The sequence below is a fragment of the Salmo trutta genome, chromosome 15 (assembly GCF_901001165.1).
Source record: "Salmo trutta chromosome 15, fSalTru1.1, whole genome shotgun sequence".
Taxonomy (NCBI): Eukaryota; Metazoa; Chordata; class Actinopteri; order Salmoniformes; family Salmonidae; genus Salmo; species Salmo trutta.
Window position 1 is genome coordinate 13,218,601 of NC_042971.1, and position 24,487 is coordinate 13,243,087.

The 24,487-nt window shown below is 42.1% G+C and overlaps 1 protein-coding gene across 6 annotated transcripts; it reads left to right on the plus strand.

Annotated features, from left to right (window-relative positions):
* Window positions 1-67: 67 nt before the first annotated feature.
* On the plus strand, window positions 68-23,270 carry LOC115148512 (PLAC8-like protein 1). Of its 6 annotated transcripts, none has more exons than XM_029690455.1 (6): window positions 129-218; window positions 463-611; window positions 806-1,047; window positions 1,411-1,547; window positions 8,967-9,131; window positions 23,085-23,270. In XM_029690455.1, exons 1-5 carry the CDS (start codon window positions 210-212, stop codon window positions 9,096-9,098), a joined length of 669 nt encoding a protein of 222 aa, XP_029546315.1. In that variant the 5' UTR covers window positions 129-209; the 3' UTR covers window positions 9,099-9,131; window positions 23,085-23,270. The 6 variants fall into 6 exon arrangements, with proteins under 6 accessions (XP_029546316.1, XP_029546317.1, XP_029546315.1 ...); XM_029690454.1 differs by lacking the exon at window positions 23,085-23,270 and adding an exon at window positions 9,310-9,642; XM_029690457.1 differs by lacking the exon at window positions 23,085-23,270 and having other exon boundaries at window positions 107-218; window positions 559-611; window positions 8,967-9,642.
* The last annotated feature ends 1,217 nt before the right edge of the window (window positions 23,271-24,487 follow it).

Below are 24,487 nucleotides of genomic sequence, written 5' to 3' on the forward strand. Positions count from 1 at the left end.
ATTTGACCACGAACCTCCCCAGCCCATTACTGTCATAAAGACTGCACCAAAAAAGCAGATCTGATCAGGTCGATGTGCGTTCATTAAGAGGAAATGTTTAAGACGGCAACCACAAGTGTACGTGCAGACGCTCGCTTAGTGTGTGTCTTTGGTTGTGAACGACTCATTTGCCGTTGCTACAGATCTGTGGTAGCACGTTGCTGGTGTCTATGTTTAAGGTAAGTGTTGTGTTTTCTTTTACAATTATTTTCTTTTTGGCACTGCTGTCGATGCCTGGGTGAGTATTCTTTATCTTAGGGAGAGCTCTGTTGGGGGTATGAACCTTTCATCTGCAGGCTCTCTAGCTGGCTGGCTAGCTCTGGCCTTGGCCCCTACGCTGGTGGTGTGCCATTTGCACTGTATTAAGAGGGCGTTACGAGCCCTAGAAAAGGAGGACCAAAATGTGTTATCTTCCCAGAGCAGCCACTGGCAGGGCTGCTGCGCTCCAGCCCTATCTGGAGGAGCACACCCCGTCTTAGTGGGAAGCTCACGCAGTCTCCCCCCCTCCTTCCCTGGCAGGGAGCAGTCAGCATGGAGGATACCACTGCCATAGTCACAGCCACCACAGACCAGTAAGTGTTTGGCCCTTATCAGTAGAGATTACCGTTGTTGGGTGTAAAACGTCATTCCAACATGTTCTTAAGCCCTTTTGGAGGTGTTATGTTTATTTAACCCCTATTCGAGCCACATTGCAGTACTGCTAATCCTACATTCATTTCTATACGTTAAATGCCACTGCCGTTTCTGTTTGTCTTGTTTATCTCAGTTGTGCACCAGTCACCAAAGCAGCATTGCAGCAGGCCCCAGGTTATGAGGAGGAAGCCGGGGGCTGGGACATAGGAACAGGAAGTGCAGGTTGGAACCCACAGAGTGCTGCTGCTGCGATGGAACTTCCCGTTCTCATGCAGCCTGGCTTGGGGGTAACCAAGACGACAGTGACCACGATCACTCAGACTGGAGGGGACTGGAGCAGCAGCCTGTTCAACGTGTGTGGAGACAAGACAACATGTGAGGCAGACATAGCCCTGGGCTTATCTCACTGCATTGCACACACATTCAGGCTAAGTGTGAAAGTCAAAGTTACTGGTTTGGGTAACTGAACTGGTCAAATGGTGGATGGCTATACTGCTATCTTAGATGGGCCTACTGCCTGTTATGCTCTACCTTTTGTTAATTAAGGAAATTCAGTGTTTTCATAGAGGATTTATCATGGAGATGACGATTGTCTTGCATGATACCCCATCAAATCTATCAACACTCAGTAGGGTTGCTAAACATGTATTTAAATTGAAGTTGTCTAACCGACTACTATCTTGTGGAGAGTTGCAGAGAACTAAACTTAGGCCTATATTTCTCTTTCCGCCCACGCAGGTCTCTTAGGGGCCTTTGTGCCCTGCTGCCTGGACCTGAGTCTGGCCCACCACTATGGGGAGTGTCTGTGTTTGCCCCTGCTCCCTGGCTCCACGTTTGCCATGCGGGTGGGCATCAGGGAGAGATACAAGATACGGGTGAGGGTTGTTACGCAATAGTGAAGAGGAGGTTTATTGGGTGTTATTGAGGTCGATGTCCGTGTGGAAATGGGTGACGTCATCACGTTTTATTAAATATAACACTGTGGGTCCATACTTGCAAGCGTTTCGAAAAAGTTTAAGTTTAAAATGTTTCTCCATATGCATACCAGCCAATTAAAATCATTGACGTAGTTGCACTTGATAAAACGCTACATGTTAGCTGTTCCCAAAAGATGAACTGACACATTTAGCTCGATACTCACTTCACCAGCCGGCAGTCATTATTTCCTGTAAAAGAATTATGCGTCAGCCAGTTACAAATGTTGACGTAGATGGATGTGATCGAACACTTCCATGACAGCGTCCTTGACAGATATCAAATGACACCATCTGCTAATCGAAGGTACTAAAGCACCTACTAAATTTCAACTGGAGGAATGACTCAGTGTAGTCAGCCTGGCTCCGGTAATTTTTGCAGTTTGCTGCAAGTTTAAATCCCAGGTGAGGTATTGTTTTTTCCTTTGAAATGTAGAATTATATTTACATTACATTTACATTTAAGTCATTTAGCAGACGCTCTTATCCAGAGCGACTTACAAATTTTAGTGTGTAGTGAAGGGAAGTGCAGCCAACACATTGAAAATGAAGATTAAGAATACATTTAATGATGAACTGCATCTTTCTATGGCTTTGTAGACAAGCACTGCTAATAATCAAGTTTATTAGGCCTACAAACACTGAGTGTACAAAACATTGAGTTGCACACCCTTTTGCCCTCAGAACAGCCTCAATTCGTCGTGGCATGGACTCTACAATGTGTTGAAAGCATTCCACAGGGATGCTGGCCCATGTTGACTTCAATGCTTCCCACAGTTGTGTCAAGTTGGCTGGATGTCCTTTGGGTGGTGGATTATTCTTGATGCACACATGGGAAACTGTTGAGCGTGAAAAACCCAGCAGCCTTGCAGTTCTTGACACACTCAAACCGGTGAGCCTGGCACCTACTGTACTACCATACCCCGTTCAAAAGCACGTAAATCTTTTGTCTTGCCTATTCACCCTCTGAATGGCACACATACACAATCCATGTCTCAAGGTTTAAAATCCTTCTTAAACATATCTCCACCCCTTCATCTACACTGATTGATTGAAGTGGATTTAGCAAGTGACTTCAATAAGGGATCATAGCACTCACCTGGCCAGCCTGTCATGGAAAGAGCAGGTGTACCTAATATTTTGTACACTGTGTATATTACATAGATGTGTAAGCTACACTTACATGTACAATGTTTGATATACATTATTAGAATCATCCACTTCGTCACATATGCGTAATTTGAATCGAGCGTTGAGGACCTCAAACCCACAGTTACTGTATCCAATTGATTAACAGTTTACCTGTTTAGTGATGTTGAACTGTATTCCACCTGGCAGTGATTGTAATGGAGCTACATGACAGCTATTTGCCAAGACCATAAGGCTCTTCCACTTTATTTTACAATGTAGTATACACTTAAATGTTGTATAGATCTCCTTTATCTTTTTCCCAAAAAAGCACATGGATGTGTTTGAAACGGATAAGTAAAAACGTGGGATTTTATCATATGTGCAAAAACCTGCCTCTTGAACATTAGTAGCTGGTAGCCTAGTCAAGGATGCACCATGAGATATTGTCACACTACAATTGTGATGGGCCAAGTGGAACAAAAGAATACCTTAAAATATCCCTCTTATGGCCAAGTTGACCTATTTTCAGAAATGGATAGCTTGGGGCTATAAGGTTGCATCTGCATCTTTGTCAAAGTGTTGTTATTGACAGCCTTGTTCTGTCCAATGTTCTCTACCTATGTAGTACTCTAAATACCCAAATTCATGTTAAGTTCAAAATAATACAAGCTAAAAATTGCAGCATTTAAACCAATAAGGGTTTGGAACTTTAAAGCCAATTATCTCAGAATCATCTTTTTGCAGATAGAACCTTATTGTTCCAAACTCTCGAAATACCATTGGTTGGTGGATTTAAAGTCTGTCTTTGACAGGCTGATGCAGAATTTGACATAATCACTGCCAGGAGATCAGGTTAGCATAGGGCTAAATGTGCCAGGTTATCTTATGGGAACAGATAACATGCAGCGTTTTATCTCATTCTATTTTAATTGGCAGAATTTTTATTTAAATGTAAACTTTTTGTAATGTTCGTAAGTATGGACCCCGGGTGTAAGCAAAAGTTGGAGTATGACCTTGAGTGTGTTGACGCTAGAGACTTCCTGTTTTTTTTGCATGGGCTCCGTCTCAATCCACTGAATCCGCCGGTGTTGGCCATTCACCTATGCGGTAGACAGGCGTTTCCCAAGATCGGTGTTTGTCAGACATGAGAGGATGCAGAAAGGTTACTTTTCACAAAAACATCTGAAGTCCGAACGGTTTGAGCCAGAAACGATTTGGACCCCACCATCAAACTAAGACTCTCTCTCTCTCGGCGATGTCATTTACAAAATAGCCTCCAATACCCTACTCAACAAGCTGGATGCAGTCTATCACAGTGCCATCCGTTTTGTCACCAAAGCCCCATATACTACCCACCACTGCGACCTGTACGCTCTCGTTGGCTGGCCTTCGCTTCATAATCGTCGCCAAACACATTGGCTCCAGGTCATCTACAAGACCCTGCTAGGTAAAGTCCCCCCTTATCTCCGCTCACTGGTCACCATAGCAGCACCCACCTGTAGCATGCGCTCCAGCAGGTATATCTCTCTGGTCACCCCTAAAGCCAACTCCTCCTTTGGTCGTCTCTCCTTCCAGTTCTCTGCTGCCAATGACTGGAACGAACTACAAAAATCTCTGAAATTGGAAACACTTATCTCCCTCACTAGCTTTAAGCACCAGCTGTCAGAGCAGCTCACAGATCACTGCACCTGTACATAGCCCATCTATAATTTAGCCCAAACTACTACCTCTTCCCCTACTGTATTTATTTATTTTATTTATTTTGCTCCTTTGCACCATATTATTTATATTTTAACTTTGAACTTTCTTCAAACTACAAATCTACCATTCCAGTGTTTTTTTCTTGCTATACTTTATTTACTTTGCCACCATGGCATTTTTTTGCCTTTACCTCCCTTATCTCACATCATTTGCTCACATTGTATATAGTCTTATTTTTTTCTACTGCATCATTGATTGTATGTTGTTTTACTCCATGTGTAACTCTGTGTTGTTGTATGTTGTCGAACTGCTTTGCTTTATCTTGGCCAGGTCGCAATTGTAAATGAGAACTTGTTCTCAACTTGCCTACCTGGTTAATTAAAGGTTAAATAAAATAAATATATAAATAAAAACTAAGACTCTCACAAACACAGATATGGCGGCTGTTTCGCAAGACTCGTCTGACCGTAAACCAGTACCGGACAGTAAAAATTAATAGGAGATACTGTAGAATGTGCCAAAACTAAAGGGGTCAAATTTGAGAAATAAATATACAGTGGCAAGAAAAAGTATGTGAACCCTTTGGAATTATCTGGATTTCTGCATAAATTGGTCATAAAATTAGATCTGATCATCTAAGTCACGTCAACAGACAAACACAGTCTGCTTAAACTAATAACACACATTGTTGTATTTTTCTTGTCTATGTTGAATACATCATTTTAACATTCACAGTGTAGGTTTGAAAAAGTATGTGACCCCCTAGGCTAATGACTTCTCGAAAGCTAATTGGAGTCAGGAGTTAGCTAACCTGGAGTACAATCATTGAGACGAGATTGGAGATGTTTTTAGAGGTGCCCTGCCCCATAAAAAAAAAACATTCACAAAATTTGAGTTTGCTATTCAAGAGAATCATTGCCTGATGTGAACCATGCCTCGAAGAGGTCTCAGAAGACCCAAGATTAAGAATGGTTGACTTGCATAAAGCTGGAAAGGGTTACAAAAGTATCACTAAAAGCCTTGATGTTCATCAATCAGTCCATGGTAAGACAAATTGTCTATAAATTGAGAAAGTTCAGCGCTGTTGCTAATCTCCCTAGGAGTGGCCATCCTGCAAAGATGAGTGCAAGAGCACAGCGCAGAATGCTCAATGAGGTTAAGAAGAATCCTAGAGTGTCAGCTAAAGTCTTAAAGAAATCTCTGAAACATGCTAGCATCTCTGTTGATGAGTCTACAATACGTAAAACACTAAACAAGCATGGTGTTCATGGGAGGACACCACGGAAGAAGCAACTGCTGTCCCAAAAAAACATTGCTGCACGTCTGAAGTTCGCAAAAGAGCATCTGGATGTTCCACAGCGCTACTAGACAAAATATTCTATGGACAGATGAAAATACAGTTGAGTTGTTTGGAAGGAACACACAACACTGTGTGGATAAAAAAAAACTGCACACCAACATCAAAACCTCATCCCAACTGTAAAGTATGGTGACGGGATCATCATGGTTTGGAGCTGCTTTGCTGCCGAAGGGCCTGGCAAGCTTGCTATAACTGCCGGAAAAAATGAATTCTCAAATTCATCAAGACATTTTGCAGGAGAATGTTAGTGTATCTGTCCACCTATTGAAGCTCAACAGAAGTTGGGTGATACAACAGAACGACGACCCAAAACACAGAAGTAAATCAACAACAGAATGGTTTCAACAGAAGAAAATACGCCTTCTGGAGTGGCCAAGTCAGAGTCCTGACCTCAACCCGATTGAGATGCTGTGGCATGACCTTGAGAGCTGTTCACACCAGACATCCCAATAATATTGCTGAAACAGTTTTGTAAAGACGAATGGTCCAAAATTCTTCCTGACCATTGTGCAGGTCTGATCCACAACTACAGAAAATGCTTGGTTCAGGTTATTGCTGCCAAAGTAGGGTCAACCAGTTATTAAAACCAAGGGTTCACATACTTTTTCCACCCTGCACTGTGAATTTTTACACGTTGTGTTCAATAAAGACATGAAAACGTATAATTGTTTGTGTGTTATCAGTTTAAGCAGACTGTGTTTGTCTATTGTTGTGACTTAGATGAAGATCAGATCAAATTTTATTACAAATTTTATGCAGAAGTCCAGGTAATTCCAAAGGGTTAAAATACTTTCTTGCCACTGTATATAGATGTTCCTGAGCATTCTTATCTCTCAGATATAGGACAGACACTTAAAAAACAGTTCCTTTTGATGTGTTTTTTTACTATCAGTTTTGCCATGTATGAATGTGTTATTCAATGTGTTTCTATGGCTATAACAGTAAGGCCAAATTCAATGTTTCATCAAATAATGTTGTAATATTTGTTTTCATACCTACAGGGGTCCTAAAACGTAAGATCAAATAGCTAAATGATCCACGGTATGACAGTCTTAAAACAATTGCAAATGTTAGCTTAGTAGACATCGGCCCTAAAGGCTTAGAGACCCAAGAGATGACCTGCTGCTTACTGGGCACAGCGATCTATTCCACATTGTTTCAATGCACAGTACGAGTCAAAAGTTTGGACACGCCTACTCATTCAAGGGTTTTTCTGTATTTTTACTATTTTCTACATTGTAGAATAATAGGGAAGACATCAACACTATGAAATAACACATATGGAATCATGTAGTAACCAAAAAAGTGTTAAACAAATCAAAATGTATTTTATATTTGAGATTCCTCTAAGTAGCCACCCTTTTGCCTTGATGACAGCTTTGCATACTCTTTCTCTCAACCAGCTTCACCTGGAATGCTTTTCCAATAGTATTGAAGGAGTTCCCACATATGCTGAGCACTTGTTGGCTGCTTTTCCTTCACTCTGCGGTCCAACTCATTCCATAACATCTCAATTGGCCTGTCGTGTGATTGTGCAGGCCAGATCATCTGATGCAGCACTCTCCTTCTTGGTCAAATAGCACTTACGCAGCCTGGAGGTGTGTTGAGTCATTGTCCTGTTGAAAACAAATGATAGTCCCACTAAGCGCAAACCAGATGTGATGGCGTATCGCTGCCGAATGCTGTGGTAGCCATGCTGGTTAAGTGTGCCTTGAATTCAAAATAAATCACAGACAGTGTCACCAGCAAAGCACACCCATGCCATCACACCTCCACCTCCATGCTTCACAGTGGGAACCACACATGGGGAGATCATCCGTTCACCTACTCTGTGTCTCACAAAGACACAGCGGTTGGAACCAAAAATCTCCAATTTGGACTCATCAGACCAAAGGACAGATTTCCACCGGTCTAATGTCCATTGCTCGTTTTTCTTGGCCCAAGCAAGTCTCTTCTTCTTATTGGTGTCCTTTAGTAGTGGTTTCTTTGCAGCAATTAGACTATGAAGGCCTGATTTACAGTCTCCTCTGATCAGTTCATGTTGAGATGTCTGTTACTCAAACTCTGTGAAGCATTTATTTGGGCTGCAATCTGATGTGCAGTTAATTCTAATGAACGTATCTTCTGCAGCAGTGGTAACTCTGGGTCGTCCTTTCCTGTGGCGGTCCTTATGAGAGCCAGTCATCATAGCGCTTGATGGTTTTTGCGACTGCATTTGAAGAAACTTTCAAAGTTCTTGAAATGTTTCCGATTGCCTGACCTTCATGTTTTAAGTAATAATGGACTATCGTTTCTCTTTGCTTATTTGAGCTGTTATTGCCATAATATGGACTTGGTCTTTCACCAAAGAGGGCTATCTTCTCTATACCACAACTATCTTGTCGCAACACAACTGATTGGCTCAAACGCATTAAGAAGGAAAGAAATTCCACAAATTAACTTTTAACAAGGCACACCTGTTAATTGAAATGCATTCCAGGTGACAACCTCATGAAGCTGGTTGAAAGAATGCCAAGAGTGTGCAAAGCTGTCAACAATGCAAAGGGTGGCTACTTTGAAGAATCTCAAATATAAAATAGTTTTTGCTATGTTTAACACTTTTTTGGTTACTACATGATTCCATAGTTTTAATGTCTTAGCAATTGTTCTATAATGTAGAACATAATAAAAAATAAAGAAAAACCCTTGAATGAGTAGGTGTGTCCAAACATTTGACTGGTACTGTAATATCATTGAAATTATGTGGAAACGACGTTGATTCAATCAGTGTGTGCCCAGTGAGTGGTGTCATGGTCACAAAAGCAGTGTTCACTCACAGAAAGAACAATTCAGTATCACTGTCTTTATTTCAAGATATTTAGGTTGGTCATTGTGCTAGTGTACAATGAAATGTTTCACTCATTTACTTTCGCTCTCTCTACTAACAGTGGATCACTTCATTTATTTTGTATGGCATGTGGTTGGCAATTTGTTTATGATTTGTTTTGAAAGGACTCAGTAAAAGACCATGCCACCATATTTGTTCTGCTGCCAGGTTTAAGATAGCTAAGAACTTTTTCACCTGAGACCAAATGTGACCCGGCCCTGTGTGTGTGTGTGTGTGTGTGTGTGTGTGTGTGTGTGTGTAGGGCAGTGTCTGTGAGGACTGGACCACGGTGTACTGCTGCTACCCCCTGGCCGTCTGTCAGATGATCCGAGAGGTGAAGAGGAGGATGAAGAGCCAGACCTACCAGGTGTCCACTGCACTGGAGTGCTCCTGACAACATGGCTGTGCACTAGGTTCATTAATCCAGGTTAGGACAACATCGCATTCATGTATGTTACGGGATATTAGAATATTCATGACCTAACCATGGTATCTATAACAACCTTGGCTGTGTATAGAACCTTCAGAGGCTCATGTCATTTCATCTGTACATCACAGGTGTCTGCATATTACTATGTCACAGATGTTTATGTTGACTATTGCAGGTGTCTGAGGGTCATCATACTACAGGTGCCCATTTGGTTTCTTATGAGCTCTCATTATCATCCAAGGTTTCTGTGGACTTTCCCGTTAAAGCTGAGTCTGTATATGTTAAATGAATGATGAGTTGGTTGAGTTAAGGTCCATTTGGTTAGGGATCATTTTCTTTATTTGGGAGTGGGGACTTGCAGGAGGTTTAGTGTTTTAGCCCATTTAGTATCTGTAACATCAGAGCTACTTTACCAGACAAGGGTTATGAATGTTTGTAAATTAAGTTCATAGCCAAGTTTATGAAACAATCCATGTACGCCATGAAATAATAAAAACCTATTTGCATATTTGTTTTATTTTCTAATTTTATTTACGACAATACCCTGCGGCTGACAATCACGTTAATTTAATTTTGAACGTTCCTCTCTAAACCTCTTGCTAGTCAGCACCAGGATATGAAAATGTTATTAATTTACAAAGCTGGGATGTATCTAAAGGCTGAGTATGCAATTTGTCAAATGCTATTGATGTATTTTTTGATTTTACCTTTTATTTAACTAGGTAAGTCAGAAAATAACAAATTGTTATTTACAATGATGGCCTACCCTGGCCAAACCCAAGTTCCTTTGGTCTGATGTACATCAACTGTTTATTGCTTCATACAGCATTATATGTCGAATACGGAACTCGTTTTAAAAGTTTACTACAATGATTTCACAAAAGGAAGTGTAAGTATCCAAATAATCCTTGCCATTTAATCTCCCTGGATTAGAACAGCAGTCTTTATGACAGCCTGTGAAGAGGATGGCTAGCTGGGAACATGGTGATAGTAGCTTGGGAATGCTAGGGTTGCATAACTACTGGTAATTTACCAAAGTTATCATCATCTTTGTTAATCTATGGTAATTTTGGTAATATACAATACCAGTCAAAAGTTTGGACACACCTACTCATTCAAGGTTTAAAAAAACCCAACATGTTTTTACTATTTTCTACATTATAGAATAATAGTGAAGACATCAAAACTATGAAATAACACATGGAATCATGTATTAATCAAAAAAGTGAATTATATTTTAGATTTGAGATTCTTCCAAGGAGCCACCCTTTGCCTTGATGACAGCTTTGCACACTCTTGGCATTCTCTCAACCAACTTCTTGAGGTAGTCACCTGGAATGCATTGCAATTAACAGGTGTGCCTTGTTAAAAGTTAATTTGTGGAATTTCTTTTTCTTGATGCATTTCAGCCAATCAGTTGTATTGTGACAAGGTAGGGGTGGTATACAGACTATTTGGTAAAATACCACATTTTGATGTCTTCACTATTATTCTACAATGTAGAAAATAGTAAAAATAAAGAAAAACCTTGGAATGAGTAGGTGTGTCCAAACTTTTGACTGGTACTGTATACTTGAACAACTATGTGTTCACATATAGTATTACTTTTTATTTGTCCATGAGTTTCTTGTGGAGAGATCATATGCTTCAATAGAAAATAGCCTAATTAATGAAAAAAGCATGTCATCAAAAATGTCATTGCCAATTAACTCTGCAACTCTTCCAACTATTGCATTTTTTCACAACTGCCACCAGTTTGGTGTCAAAATATTTACAACGACGACATATTGACATAAAATAAACAATTATAAAAAGTAAAAATAAAATCTATATATACACCAATGGTATTCACTAAGTTAATGGTTTATATTTAGGATAATGTTACTGATTTCTCATTCTATTTTTTTCTCTTTTATTATTTTATATAGAAGGCCACACAGAGGGCCAGAGATAATAAGACACCTGGGTTAATCTGAAGTGTCCAAAAGCGTTGGGGCAGTAACCGAAAGGTTGCTGGTTCGAATACCCCCAGCTGATGTAACAGTGTAGGTTCCGTCCCTCTCTTCGCCCCAACCCGGGCTCGAACCAGGGACCCTTGCACACATCAACAACTGACACCCCACGAAGCATCGTTACCCATCGCGCCACAAAATCCGCGGCCCTTGCAACGCAAGGGGAAACCCTACTTCAAGTCTCAGAGCGAGTGATGTCACTGATTGAAATGCTATTAGCGCGCACCACCGCTAACTAACTAGCCATTTCACATCGGTTACACTCACCCCCCTTTGACCTCCTCGTTTTCCGCAACAACCAATGATCCGGGTCACGGCACCAATGTAACAGTGTAGGTTCCGTCCCTCTCTTCGCCCCAACCCAGGCTCGAACCAGGGACCCTTGCACACATCAACAACTGACACCCCACGAAGCATAGTTACCCATCGCGCCACAAAAGCCGCGGCCCTTGCAACGCAAGGGGAAACCCTACTTCAAGTCTCAGAGCGAGTGATGTCACTGATTGAAATGCTATTAGCGCGCACCACCGCTAACTAACTAGCCATTTCACATCGGTTACACTGACAAGGTGAAAAATCTGTCTGTGGCCTTGAATGAGGCACTTGACCCTAATATGCTCCAGGGCTGACCCTGTAAAACAACACATTTCACTGCACCTATCCAGTGAATGTGACCATTTTTTTTTATGGTAAAATTATCCAAAAAACAAAGTTACAGGTAAACATAAAGTTTCCAGTAATATACTCTTCATTTGCAAACCTAGGTATTACAGTATCATGATTTCATAAGACTCCAATGGTGATCAGCATCATGCCCTCATTATGGAAAAGGTTTCTCAGTCAAATGACAATCTGGTTTAAACCAGATGGACAGGATAACCTGCTGTATCGCCTGACGCATGCTTCCCAGTCGAAACAGTTCACGCATATGTTATGACAAAATGTGACGTTTTTGTTCATTTTGGTGTTCGTGCACACAAAATTTGTTCCGAAGGCATGTCTGAGTTCGGAAGCCGAAGTCTACGCCTCTTCGTATTTAGGGAGTATGCGAGCACAGATGTTTGCCTCGCCTAGCCGAGTTAAACTAGCCGCAAACCAAACCTATGCATGCGGACACCTGTAAAGACAAAGCTTGATTGTCTTTATGCTTGATTCGAGGCTCCATAGGCATGCAGAGGACAAAACGAGCTCCGTACTGCATCGCCATGTACCTCCCAAATTTTGTAACAATGCGGAGAGCTCCGTGTTGACATGTTTGGTGGGCGGGAGGTCCTGTTTAAACACAAACTCACTTACTTGACAACTTCCTTCACAACAGCTCTGCACTTCTCATCGAAGCGCAAGAGGTATGAATGCCCTGACCGCAGAGGCCTTTAGACCAGAAAAGGCTGCACTACCAATGTAGACGTCGGATTGACCATGCAAGCGAGCGCATTTTAGTGACCCGTGTCAACAACAGTTGCATCCAACCCCCTTTACATAAACCTACCAGCAGATGACAGTGTTGCCTCAGAGCTGCAGAACTACTGCTGCTGCTCTGCTGCCCCCTTGGCTTCTGCATGGAAACGGAAGGTTGTGTGTGTGTGTGTGTGTGTCCCGCCTGGTGCACCAGGTGTGCAGGTGATGCTGTTGGTCTGTGGTGAGACCCCTGGGGTGCGGGACTGCTGGATCCAAACTACTGCAAAGCCCATGAGATGATGAGAGGGAGGGGAGGGGAAAAACAACAACAGCAGTGATACTGTAGATGCATACACGGCCTCCCTTTGTAGTCTTCTCATGCATTTCACAGCGTGTTAGGGTAAATGTTTTATATTTTACACACACTGTCTCAACGCTTACGTTCCATGCAGTGATGTTATAACTGCTTCTGCTTGTTGGTGTTTAAAGGATTGCTTTAAGTGGAATACGCCACTGGGTTTATTGACATTTCTGCAATCCAAGAAGGTTGTTCTTACATTCCTCTTATCTGCCATACCATCCCTCCTACAGAGCATGTCTGTCAATCAGCTTCTAGTAGCACAAGTTTATGGTATGAGTAAGACAAAGGAAGGAAAGGAGGTGTGGTGCAGGGGGTTCTGGGAAGTTGGCACAGTGAGTCCCCTTGGTGACTCTATCCAGGGTAACAACAGTCACCTGGGGCTTACATAAGAATCCACTTCCCGGGCAGCAGCACACACGCAGGAGGAGGGCTGTTCTGATATTTGGAGCCTGGCAGTCGGCAAGTTCTGCAGCTAAGTAGCCAGCTCTACACGGTATAGATTGCCTTTGCCAAAGGAGGGGGATTTCAATCTGTGAAATATTTCAGTTTATTCCCGGCTGTGAAAAAAAAGTTGAAACGGGAGGTGTATTTTGTGTTACGCATGCTTTATGCATTGTCAGTCAGACTGTTCCCCAAGGCGGTTAGAGGTTGACAGTCATTATTCAGCCTATTTACCACTGTCATGATTTTGGAGGGCGAGTCTGCTCGGTGTTTCTCTGATGGTGCCATGGTCCACTGCATCTGTCTTGGCTAGGGGCATGTCTTTGCTGCTTCCCTCTGGAATCCATTTAATCTTGTTTTACCCCCTCCGGCCTTATGAAGGGATGGAAGAATAGGCATGCCTAGTTGGTTAGAAGTACTCCCATCTGTCTCTCTTCCTCATCTTGGCTCACACCTCTAAGCTGAAGTGACATCATCACATGTTGTGGATTGTTGGATTGTTGTTCTGGGACCTGGTGTTGAATAATGTGTCTTATCTTGCTCTACATACAGGCTTCATCAGGTTGTGGCTCCATTGATGTTGCTGCTCTTTCATCTGCCATGGCTGGTGTCTCATGTTGTTGGGTGTTGTTAAAGGCTTTCACTGTGGCGACTTGTGGCGAGTGGAATTGATGCTCTGTGTGTGTGTGTGTGTGTGTGGCACTGATGCAGAGGATAGATAATAGCACCTCTCTCATTGCTCCTCGTTTTCTTAATGGTTGATCCTCCTCTCCCTGGCTTTGGTTCTGGCTTTGGATGTGGTCCAAAGAGGTTTGTTACCTTGACTATAAACAGATGAGGACAACTACAGAAAAGTGATCAGACTACCAGACAGGTAGAATTCGTTTTGCGATTCTAGATCCCTGACTGGAATTATTCATTGTGTTCTTAGGGAATATTGTGATCCGATCTTGTCCAACCCATCACTCTCTAAACTACTCACACAATCAGCATATCACCCAGCTCTCATTTAATCATAACGACCACACCACATGACCCCTCACACTCAGCATACTGCTCTGTTTGTGACATAGTTTGATAAGATAATGACTGTCATAGCATGAGGGTAAAGAACCTGAAGAAAGCACAGCATAAGGTACGCTTGCAATGACGCACACATGCAGATGCACCAGATTTATGCAGAACATCAAAACAAACAGCTATGTGGAGCTCATTAAAACACAATCGGATCCCTAAAATAAACCATATTTATGAAATTATGAAACACTCACACTCACCCTCATTGTGATAGTGTAACTGTCCTACTGAATGTCACAGTAGGCTCCCTGAATCAACATTTTATAACAGATGGACAACCGCACCTCGGCATCATTGACATCCTTTCAACAAAGAAATTAAAGTAGAACTGCTCCCTCGACAGGGAAGGCATCCAGATTTGAACTCCAGCAGGGAATTAGCTCAATGGCCACAGCACTGAACAGCCATTTCATGCAGAAGCCTAGCTGGCTGCGTACATATGTTGTCAAATCAAATACAACAGGTGTAGACCTTACCATGAAATGCTTACTTACAAGCCCTTAACCAACAATGCAGTAAAATAAATAGTTAAGAAAATATTGACTAAATAAACAAAAGTAATTAAAAAAAAAATACAATTACATTACAATAACGAGGCTATATACAGGGAGTACCGGTACCGAATCAATGTGTGGGGGTACAGGTTAGTGGAGGTACTTTGTAAAGTGACTATGCATAGATAATAAACAACGAGTAGCAACAGTGTAAAATCAAGGGGGGGGGGGTCAATGTAAATAGGCCGGGTGGCCATTTGATTAATTGTTCAGCAGTCTTATGGCTTGGGGGTAGAAGCTGTTAAGGAGTCTTTTGGTCATAAACTTGGCAGTGTGTGCGGTAGCTGAGAGAACAGTCTATGACTTGGATGACTGGAGTCTTTGACATTTTCTTGGGCCTTCCTTCCTAGTATATACAGTACCAGTCAAGTTTGGACACACCTACTCGTTCAAGAGTTTCTTTATTTTGACTATTTTCTATATTGTACAATAATAGTAAAGACATCAAAACTATGAAATAATACATATGGAATCATGTAGTAACCAAAAAAGTGTCAAACAAATCAAAATATATTTGAGATTTTATGTTCTTTAAAGTAGCCACCCTTTACCTTGATGACAGCTTCGCACACTCTTGGCATTCTCTCAACCAGCTTCATGAGGAATGCTTTTCCAACAGTCTTGGAGTTCCCACATATGCTGAGCACTTGTTGGCTGCTTTTCACTCTGATGTCCAACTCATCCCAAACCATCTCAATTGGTTTGAGGTTGGGTGATTGTGGAGGCCAGGTAATCTGACGCAACACTCCATCACTCACTTGATCAAATAGCCCTTACACAGCCTGGAGGTGTGTTTCGGGTCATTGTCTCGTTGAAAAACAAATGATAGTCCTACTGAGCGCAAACCAGATGGGATGGCCTATTGCTGCAGAGTTCTGTGGTAGCCATGCTGGTTAAGTGCGCCTTGAATTCTAAATAAATCACTGACAGTGTCACCAGCAAAGCATTCACACACCATCACACCTCCTCCATGCTTCACGGTGGGAACCCACATGGGGAGATCATCTGTTCAGCTACTCTGCATCTCACAAAGACACAGCAGTTGGAACCAAAGGACAGATTTCCACTGGTCTAATGTCCATTGCTCGTGTTTCTTGGCCCAAACAAGTCTCTTCTTCTTATTAGTGTCCTTTAGTAGTGGTTTCTTAACAGAAATTTGATCATGAAGGCCTGATTTCACGTAGTCTCCTCTGAACAGTTGATGTTGAGATGTCTGTTACTTGAACTCTGAAGCATTTATTTTGGCTAGTATCTGAGGCTGGTAACTCTAACAAACTTATCCTCTGCAGCAGAGGTAATTCTGGGTGAACTATGCACAAGTTTTGGGACACTGTAAAGTCCATAGAGAATAAGAGCTGACAAATCCATGATAATGAAGAATTTCAATAAGCATTTCTCTACAGCCGGCCATGCTTTCCACCTGGCCACCCCAACTCCGGCCAGCAGCTCTGCACCCCCCCCCCCCCCCCCCGCTTCTCCTTTACCCAAATCCAGACAGCTGATGTTCTGATAGAGCTGCAAAATCTGGATCCCTACAAATCAGCTAGGCTAGACAATCTGGACCCTCTCTTCCTAAAATTAGAAGAGAGGGTTTGGAAAGTGACTGCGGCCATCTGTCCCACTGTACCTTACATACCTATATCCATCCTGCCCTGCCTTTCTAAAGTCGTTGGAAGCCAAGTGAACAAACAGATCACCGACCATTTAGAATCCCACCGTACCTTCTTCGCTATGCAATCTGGTTTCCGTGCTGGTCACGGGTGCACCTCAGTCACACTCAAGGTCCTTTTATTTGATTTATTTCACCTTTATTTAACCAGGTAGGCTAGTTGAGAACAATTGCTCATTTACAGTACAACTACGACCTGGCCAAGATAAAGCAAAGCAGTGTGACACAAACAACAACACAGAGTTACACATGGAATAAACAAGCGTACAGTCAATAACACAATAGAAAAAAAGAAAGTCTATATACAGTGTGTGCAAATGGCATGAGGAGGTAGACAATAAATAGGCCATAGTAGCGAGGTAATTACAATTTGGCAGATTAACACTGGAGTGATAAATGAGCAGATGATGATGTGCAAGTAGAGATACTGGTGTGCAAAAGAGCAGAAAAGTAAATACAAACAATATGGGGATCAGGTAGGTAGATTGGGTGGGCTATTTACAGATGGACTATGTACAGCTGCAGCGATCGGTTAGCTGCTCAGATAGCTGATGTTTAAAGTTGGTGAGGGAAATATAAGTCTAATGCTTCAGCGATTTTTGCAATTCATTACAGTCATTGGCAGCAGAGAACTGGAAGGAAAGGTGGCCAAAGGAGGTGTTGGCTTTGGGGATGACCAGTGATATATACCTGCTGGAGCGCGTGCTAATGGTGGGTGTTGTTATCGTGACCAGTGAGCTGAGATAAGGCGGAGCTTTACCTAGCATAGATTTATAGATGACCTGGAGCCAGTGGGTCTGGCTACGAATATGTAGCGAGGGCCAGCCGACTAGAGCATACAGGTCGCAGTGGTGGGTGGTATAAGGGGCTTTGGTAACAAAACGGATGGCACAGTGATAGACTGCATCCAGTTTGTTGAGTAGAGTATTGGAAGCTATTTTGTAGATGACATCGCCAAAGTCTAGGATCGGTAGGATAAAGGTCCTAAACGATATCATAACCGCCATCGATAAAAGACAGTACTGTGCAGTCATCTTCATCGACCTGGCCAAGGCTTTTGACTTCTTATCGGCAGACTCAACAGCCTTGGTTTCTCTAATGACTGCCTCGCCTGGTTCACTAACTTCTTCTCAGATAGAGTTTAGTGTTTCAAATCGGAGGTCCTGTTGTCCGGTTCTCTGGCAGTCTCTATGGGAGTGCCACAGGGTTCAATTCTCGGGCTAACTCTTTTCTCTGTATATATCAATGATGTCGTTCTTGCCGCGGGTGATTCTTTGATCCACCTCTACGCAGACGACACCATTCTGTATACATCTGTCCCTTCTTTGTATACTGTGTTAACAAACCTCCAAACGAGCTTCAATGCCATACAGCACTCCTTCCGTGGCCTCTAAATGCTAGTAAAACGAAATGCATGGTCTTCAACCAATCGCTGCCCGCACCCGCCCGCCCGGCTAGCATCACTACTCTGGACGGTTCTGACTTAGAATATGTGGACAACTATAAATACCTAGGTGTCTGGCTAGACTGTAAACACTCCAGACTCACATTAAGCATCTCCAATCCAAAAATAAATCTAGAATCGGCTTCCTATTGGCAACAAAGCCTCCATGCTGCAAAACATACCCTCGTAAAACTGACTATCCTACCGATCCTTGACTTCGGCGATGTCATTTATAAAATAGCCTCCAACACTCTACTCAGCAAATTGGATGCAGTCTATCACAGTGCCATCCGTTTTGTCACCAAAGCCCAATATACTACCCACCACTGCGACCTGCATGCTCTCGTTGGCTGGTCCTCGCTACATATTCGTCGCCAAACCCACTGGCTCCAGGTCATCTAAGTCTTTGCTAGGTATAGCTCCGCCTTATCTCTGCTCACTGGTCACAATAGCAACAACCACTCGTAGCATGCGCTCCAGCAGGTATATTTCACTGGTAACGTTACTCATTTCATAACCTTTATGGTGTTATATTCAATCGTGCTTATGTAGCTAGCTACATTCTTCTATTAGCTCTGTAAAACAATGCTAATTGCATCAGAAGTATTAGCTTGTTGTATTTTGACGCTACCCTGTCCTTATGACTCCCAAGTGGCGCAGCAGTCTAAGGCACAGCATCTCCGTGCTCGAGGCGTCACTACAGACACCCTGGTTCAAATCCAGGCTGTGTTTCTATCAAAGTAAGTGCCTTATTATGTTATAAAAGTTTCTGTATGTGATTTGTATGCAAACTGTACGTCCAATTACAAAAAATAACTTGTTTAGTAATCATCTCACCTGTTAGTTGGTGGTGAACTATGTGGCCATTGAGGGCAGCAGTGCCAATCAGATGGAAAAATATCTTCTTAAACCACTTGGTAGTTTTCCGAGCGCATTCCACAAAGCTGTTTATCATGTCTACCTTATCCACTGCCCCCATTTGGAGGTTATACTCAAGCACACAGTCTGGTTAGATTTTTCTCTCTCCCGTCAGGTGTTCCACCTTCCCTGTGGCTGACATGGTTGCTGTATGGACATCTCGTTGGTCATGCCATTTTACTGCCAGGTGTTAACCTGTTATGGCTAGGGGGCAGTATTTTCACGGCCGGATAAAAAACGTACCCGATTTAATCTGATTATTTCTCCTGCCCAGAAACTAGAATATGCATATAGTTATTGGCTTTGGATAGAAAACACCCTAAAGTTTCTAAAACTGTTTGAATGGTGTCTGTGAGTATAACAGCACTCATATGGCAGGCAAAAACCTGAGAAGATTCCTTACAGGAAGTACCCTCTCTGACCATTCCTTGAGCTTCTTGGCTCTGTTTAAAGAAAATGTAGGATCTTTGCTGTAATGTGACACTTTCTACGGCTCCCATAGGAAAAAGCTGAATGATGTAATTCCAGCCGCTGGCTGAAAAACTTTAGCGCGTTTGGATGGTGGTCGATCAGAGGGCCATCAGACTGAGGCTCGTGCACGAGGGGATCCCATGCTTTTACTTTCTCTCTCTCTGAACGTAAACAAGCTTTCCCGGTCAGAATATTATCGTTTTTTTTACGAGAAAAATGGCATAAAAATTGATTTTAAACAGCGGTTGACATGCTTCGAAGTACGGTAATGGAATATTTAGACATTTTTTGTCACGAAACGCGTCGGGCGCGTAACCGGGCGCGTAATAGTGTCTTGAACGCACGAACAAAACGCCACTGTTTGGATATAACTATGGATTATTTGGGACCAAACCAACATTTGTTATTGAAGTAGAAGTCCTGGGAGTGCATTCTGACGAAGAACAGCAAAGGTAATCCAATTTTTCTTATAGTAAATCTGAGTTTGGTGAGTACCAAACTTGGTGGGTGTCAAAATAGCTAGCCCGTGATGGCGAGCTATTTACTCAGAATATTGCAAAATGTGCTTTCACCGAAAAGCTATTTTAAAATCAGACACCACGATTGCATAAAGGAGTTCTGTATCTATAATTCTTAAAATAATTGTTATGTTTTTTGTGAACGTTTATCGTGAGTAATTTAGTAAATTCACCGGAAGTTTTGGTGGGTATGCTAGTTCTGAACGTCACATGCTAATGTAAAAAGCAGTTTTTTGATATAAATATGAACTTGATTGAACAAAACATGCATGTATTGTATAACATAATGTCCTAGGGGTGTCATCTGATGAAGATCATCAAAGGTTAGTGCTGGTTAGAACAAATGTTTGTTTGGTTCCAAATAATCCATAGTTATATCCAAATAGCGGCGTTTTGTTGTGCGTTCAAGACACTATCCGAAGGGTAACGAAGGGTGACGCGCCCGGCGCGTTTCGTAAAAAAAAATTCAAAATATTCCATTACCGTACTTCGAAGCATGTCAAACGCTGTTTAAAATCAATTTTTATGCGATTTTTCTCATAAAAAAACGATAATATTCCGACCGGGAGTCGTTGTTTTCGTTCAAAGACGGAAAATTTAAACATGGAGTCGTCTCGTGCACGCGCCCCCAGTCTCATTGTTCTCAGATCGACCACTTACCAAATGCGCTACTGTTTTTCAGCCATGGCCTGCAAAGTCATCATTCAACGTTCTAGCGCGCGCACACACACACACACACACACACACACACACACACACACACACACACACACACACACACACACAGCAAGGATGGAGTGACACAGTGCGGGGCTTAAAGACACACAGAGCCTGCAATGGCATTACCATAATCTCTAGGCAGATCTGAGTTCAACGAGATTCCCCGCTTGACCGTAGCTCGCTCGGTTTGAGCGCAGCGAACGTGAAAAAAAGTAGGCCCATAATGAAAACTGGCACTAAATTTCAGGTGCTTTTGGGTGACAGCGGGAGAACCGTTAGGGTTAGAAGCACAATTCGACCTCAGGAACGTTCCTGAGGTCCTCCCGATCTGTGCAAGCCTAACCTTGACCGTGTGGCATTAACCTTTAACAGTGAAAAGAAGGTGTTTACATCAAACAGTTTGCAATGACTTCTTTCACCGTAGGAATACATTGCCTGCTCCCCTAAATTCAACCCGAAGCCTATGTGGGTTATGAATGCCTTATGAACCTGTCTTCGATGACAATTCATCAGGCCACTATGAGGTCTACCTGTGTTGATTCTAAGCTTCCTGGAGCAACCAGAAGTGGTTCAATTCACCCTAAAGGTGTTTTGATGTACCAAACGGGCAGTTTGTGAAAATCACTGCATTCAACCCTGTGTATATCAGCCAATTCTTAAAAGGTCAGATGTTTCCAAAACTTCATATTTGTGATTAGACAACCCTCATGAACTGTAAATCAGTCATTTCTCCCATCCGATTTCCAAGAAATGCTCACACACAAACACAGCAAGGACGGAGTGACATAGTGTGGGGCTTACAGACACACAGAGCCTGCAATAGTTACCTTTGTTTGAACTATCAAAGAACCGTCAGACCTAGAGCTCTGAAACTTTAGAAACCTGTTCTAGAGCTCAAGTTGATAGTGCATGGTGAGTTATGTGGCTCTAGAAGGTTCTCAGACCGAGGAACAGCCTCAAACATTTGCAATAACTTCAATTCATTTTTACCATCACGAAAATGACGACATTTAGAAAAGTCCCAGAGTCGCAAGACTAGGTGCATCGAAACTGCCTCAGCCCATAGAGACAGACCCTAACATTTCTGTCCGATAGCTCATTCAAGGACCCCGTAGCAGCGCCCGGAAAATGTGGATTTTCAGCACCAATTAAGGTTGTTGCTCGGGCTCCATATGACCTATCAAGCCAAAACCTGGGATTCGGGGTCGCCTCAGCTAGGCCTACACATAATGTCAGAACTGGACCCGCAACTAGAACGTAACTACATGTTTTATGTTTTTATTATGTTTAATTTTGGATGTTTTTCAAAAAATCATTGAAAAACAACAGAGTCCCACATATTTCATGACAAATAGACCATCTAGGTTGATTCATGGCTTAACATAGTGCTATATATCATTTGGGCAGTATAAATGCCATTTGGACATGGTTCACTGACTTTTGGGTTTGGAAACTGACTTCCTATGATCGTACATGGCAAATGGACATAACATCCTGATTTGGCACTTTCAGTACATTCATATTGCATTTGGACATTTCTCATTGCATTTGGCAATGGTTCACTGACTTTTGACTTTGACTTTGACTTCCTATGAAATCATATGCCTTATGGACAAGTAATTGTTTTTTTTTAAATAATAAAATGACAAAAGTATGTTCATACAGATCTTTTACATGTATAATTGACCAAAGAAATTGAAAGAATTTCAATAAACGGTCCAGAAAGCACTTCTTAAGGGGGTGATATGTTTTTGATTTTTTTCTTCCAATTTTCAAAATTTGACCCTTGGGTCTTGACTTGATGTGCATTTGCAATATGAACATTTACGGTGGAGCGTGCTCACCATCTATTGGATTTTTGCTGTGTTACACTTGGCATTTGCCGTATGGCATTTGCAATATGTTTTGAATGAAACGGCGTCCAATTGAGTAGTATTGTACATCGTGTATATGTTTCGTACGGTGCCAATAAGATCCCATTCATTTTTGTCCATTTCAGGGGGTATTCCCTTACATCAGGTACTCATCAATGCTTAGGTCCTTGTATGGCGCAAAGACCCGACCAAATGCTGATGTCAGGCTGGTGTGAACATTTCTTATTTTGTATAACTGGTCATTTAGGATGGCTGTAGCATTGTTGACGAAATGCAGGCATCGCAGCAGAACTAAGAAGCAGTCTTGGGAAAAGAGGGTGGCAAAGATGGGAGATGCAAACATAGGATCTGTGCTCCAGTATTCTCTTAGGGAGTTCTTCTTTACTATCCCCATGAGAAGGACTGTCACCAGGAAGGTATACATTTCACTATTTGTGGTCGTCACCCATTTAGTGAGTTTCCCCCTCACTCCTGGCTCTCTCTTCTCCCTTAGCTCCAAGGCACAGCGATTGGTCTCCTCTACTATGTCTCCCACCAGCTCCTCTGTTAGAAATGCCAAGGGGCGTTGCACTCCAGGCTGGGACTCATCAAAGCAAACAGCAGGGCCAGGAGGGGTGAAATGGCTGGCGGCCTTCCAGCTACCACAGAACTCCTGTACTTCATCCACTGTTGGTCTGCCTCCATCACCACCAGCATCTTCAAAGGGACCTATGTCTTTGTCAGTGGACAAGGAATCCTCAGATTCAGGGTTCTCAATGGCTACAAGGTTGGGGGGCAGCTCCTCACTGTCACTGTCAGAATCTGATTCCTGACTTTGACGCATTGTCAGAATTAAAAAAATCTCCAGAATTTCTGCATTTGTGAGTTGTCTCCTTTTGAAAAACATAGCTAATGCTACAGCTTATCTCACTAGCTATATACATAAACAACAACACTGAATGGCTCAGTGGGAGTGAGAGGTTACGTGAATGACTGCCATGCCACTTGTATCAATAAAGCACTCAGAAAATGTTTTGTGTGGTAATTATTGATACATTTACTGTTTTATTCACATGTTTTCAAGTACTATTGACAAATCATGCATTCCGATTCTTGCGGAGATTGTAATGGGCACATATTATATGTGTAAAATACTTTTTTGAAGGTTGTACTGATTCTGATGAGCTAAGCTAATTCCAGCTATGTGTGGAGCCATGTTTGTTGACATACAATGCATTCTGGGTGTCACGTAATTGTCTGTCGTACCAAAGATGTTATAACAAAATTAGGTAAGTAAGGGTTCACACATTTTTTGAGAACTTCAGGAAGTGAATGGTGGGATGTGAACGATGGTAGACAACACACCCCCTTCAACATGCATACTATAAACAGACCAAACTCATCTTGTCTTCTCTTATTATCTTTGGTTTCTCTGAGAAAATAAAAACATGGAGGCGTGCAGAAACTACCCATCGTCGGATTACTTTCGATTTATATAAAGTGTTTTACTCAATTATTTCTATCAATGGTGAGCTCACCCGTGATGTGATTAATTATAATAGTGATTGCTATTAGCTAATTCATATTGTAGTTTATGTCAGCCGAGAGTTATAAAAATATGACAGCTTGTGTTATGTCAATCTTTCCTCAGTTAGCGCTAGTACAAATGTAGCCTACATTTTTTTTCGGTTTGGATGATTGTGTTATGTTGTAGATACTTCTGTGAATGTCTGAACATTGCATCCAAAAATAAACTGCTCACATTCTGGACATATCTTTGTAAGGACTGTGATTGCGCAAAATGTTTATAAAAAAACAGTGTTGCCAGCTCAAATGCTGATTGTTGCATCATTCGAAACTGGTCGTTCTAATCACACCGGTTTGATCATACGCTACAGGAACCACTGTAGAATTATC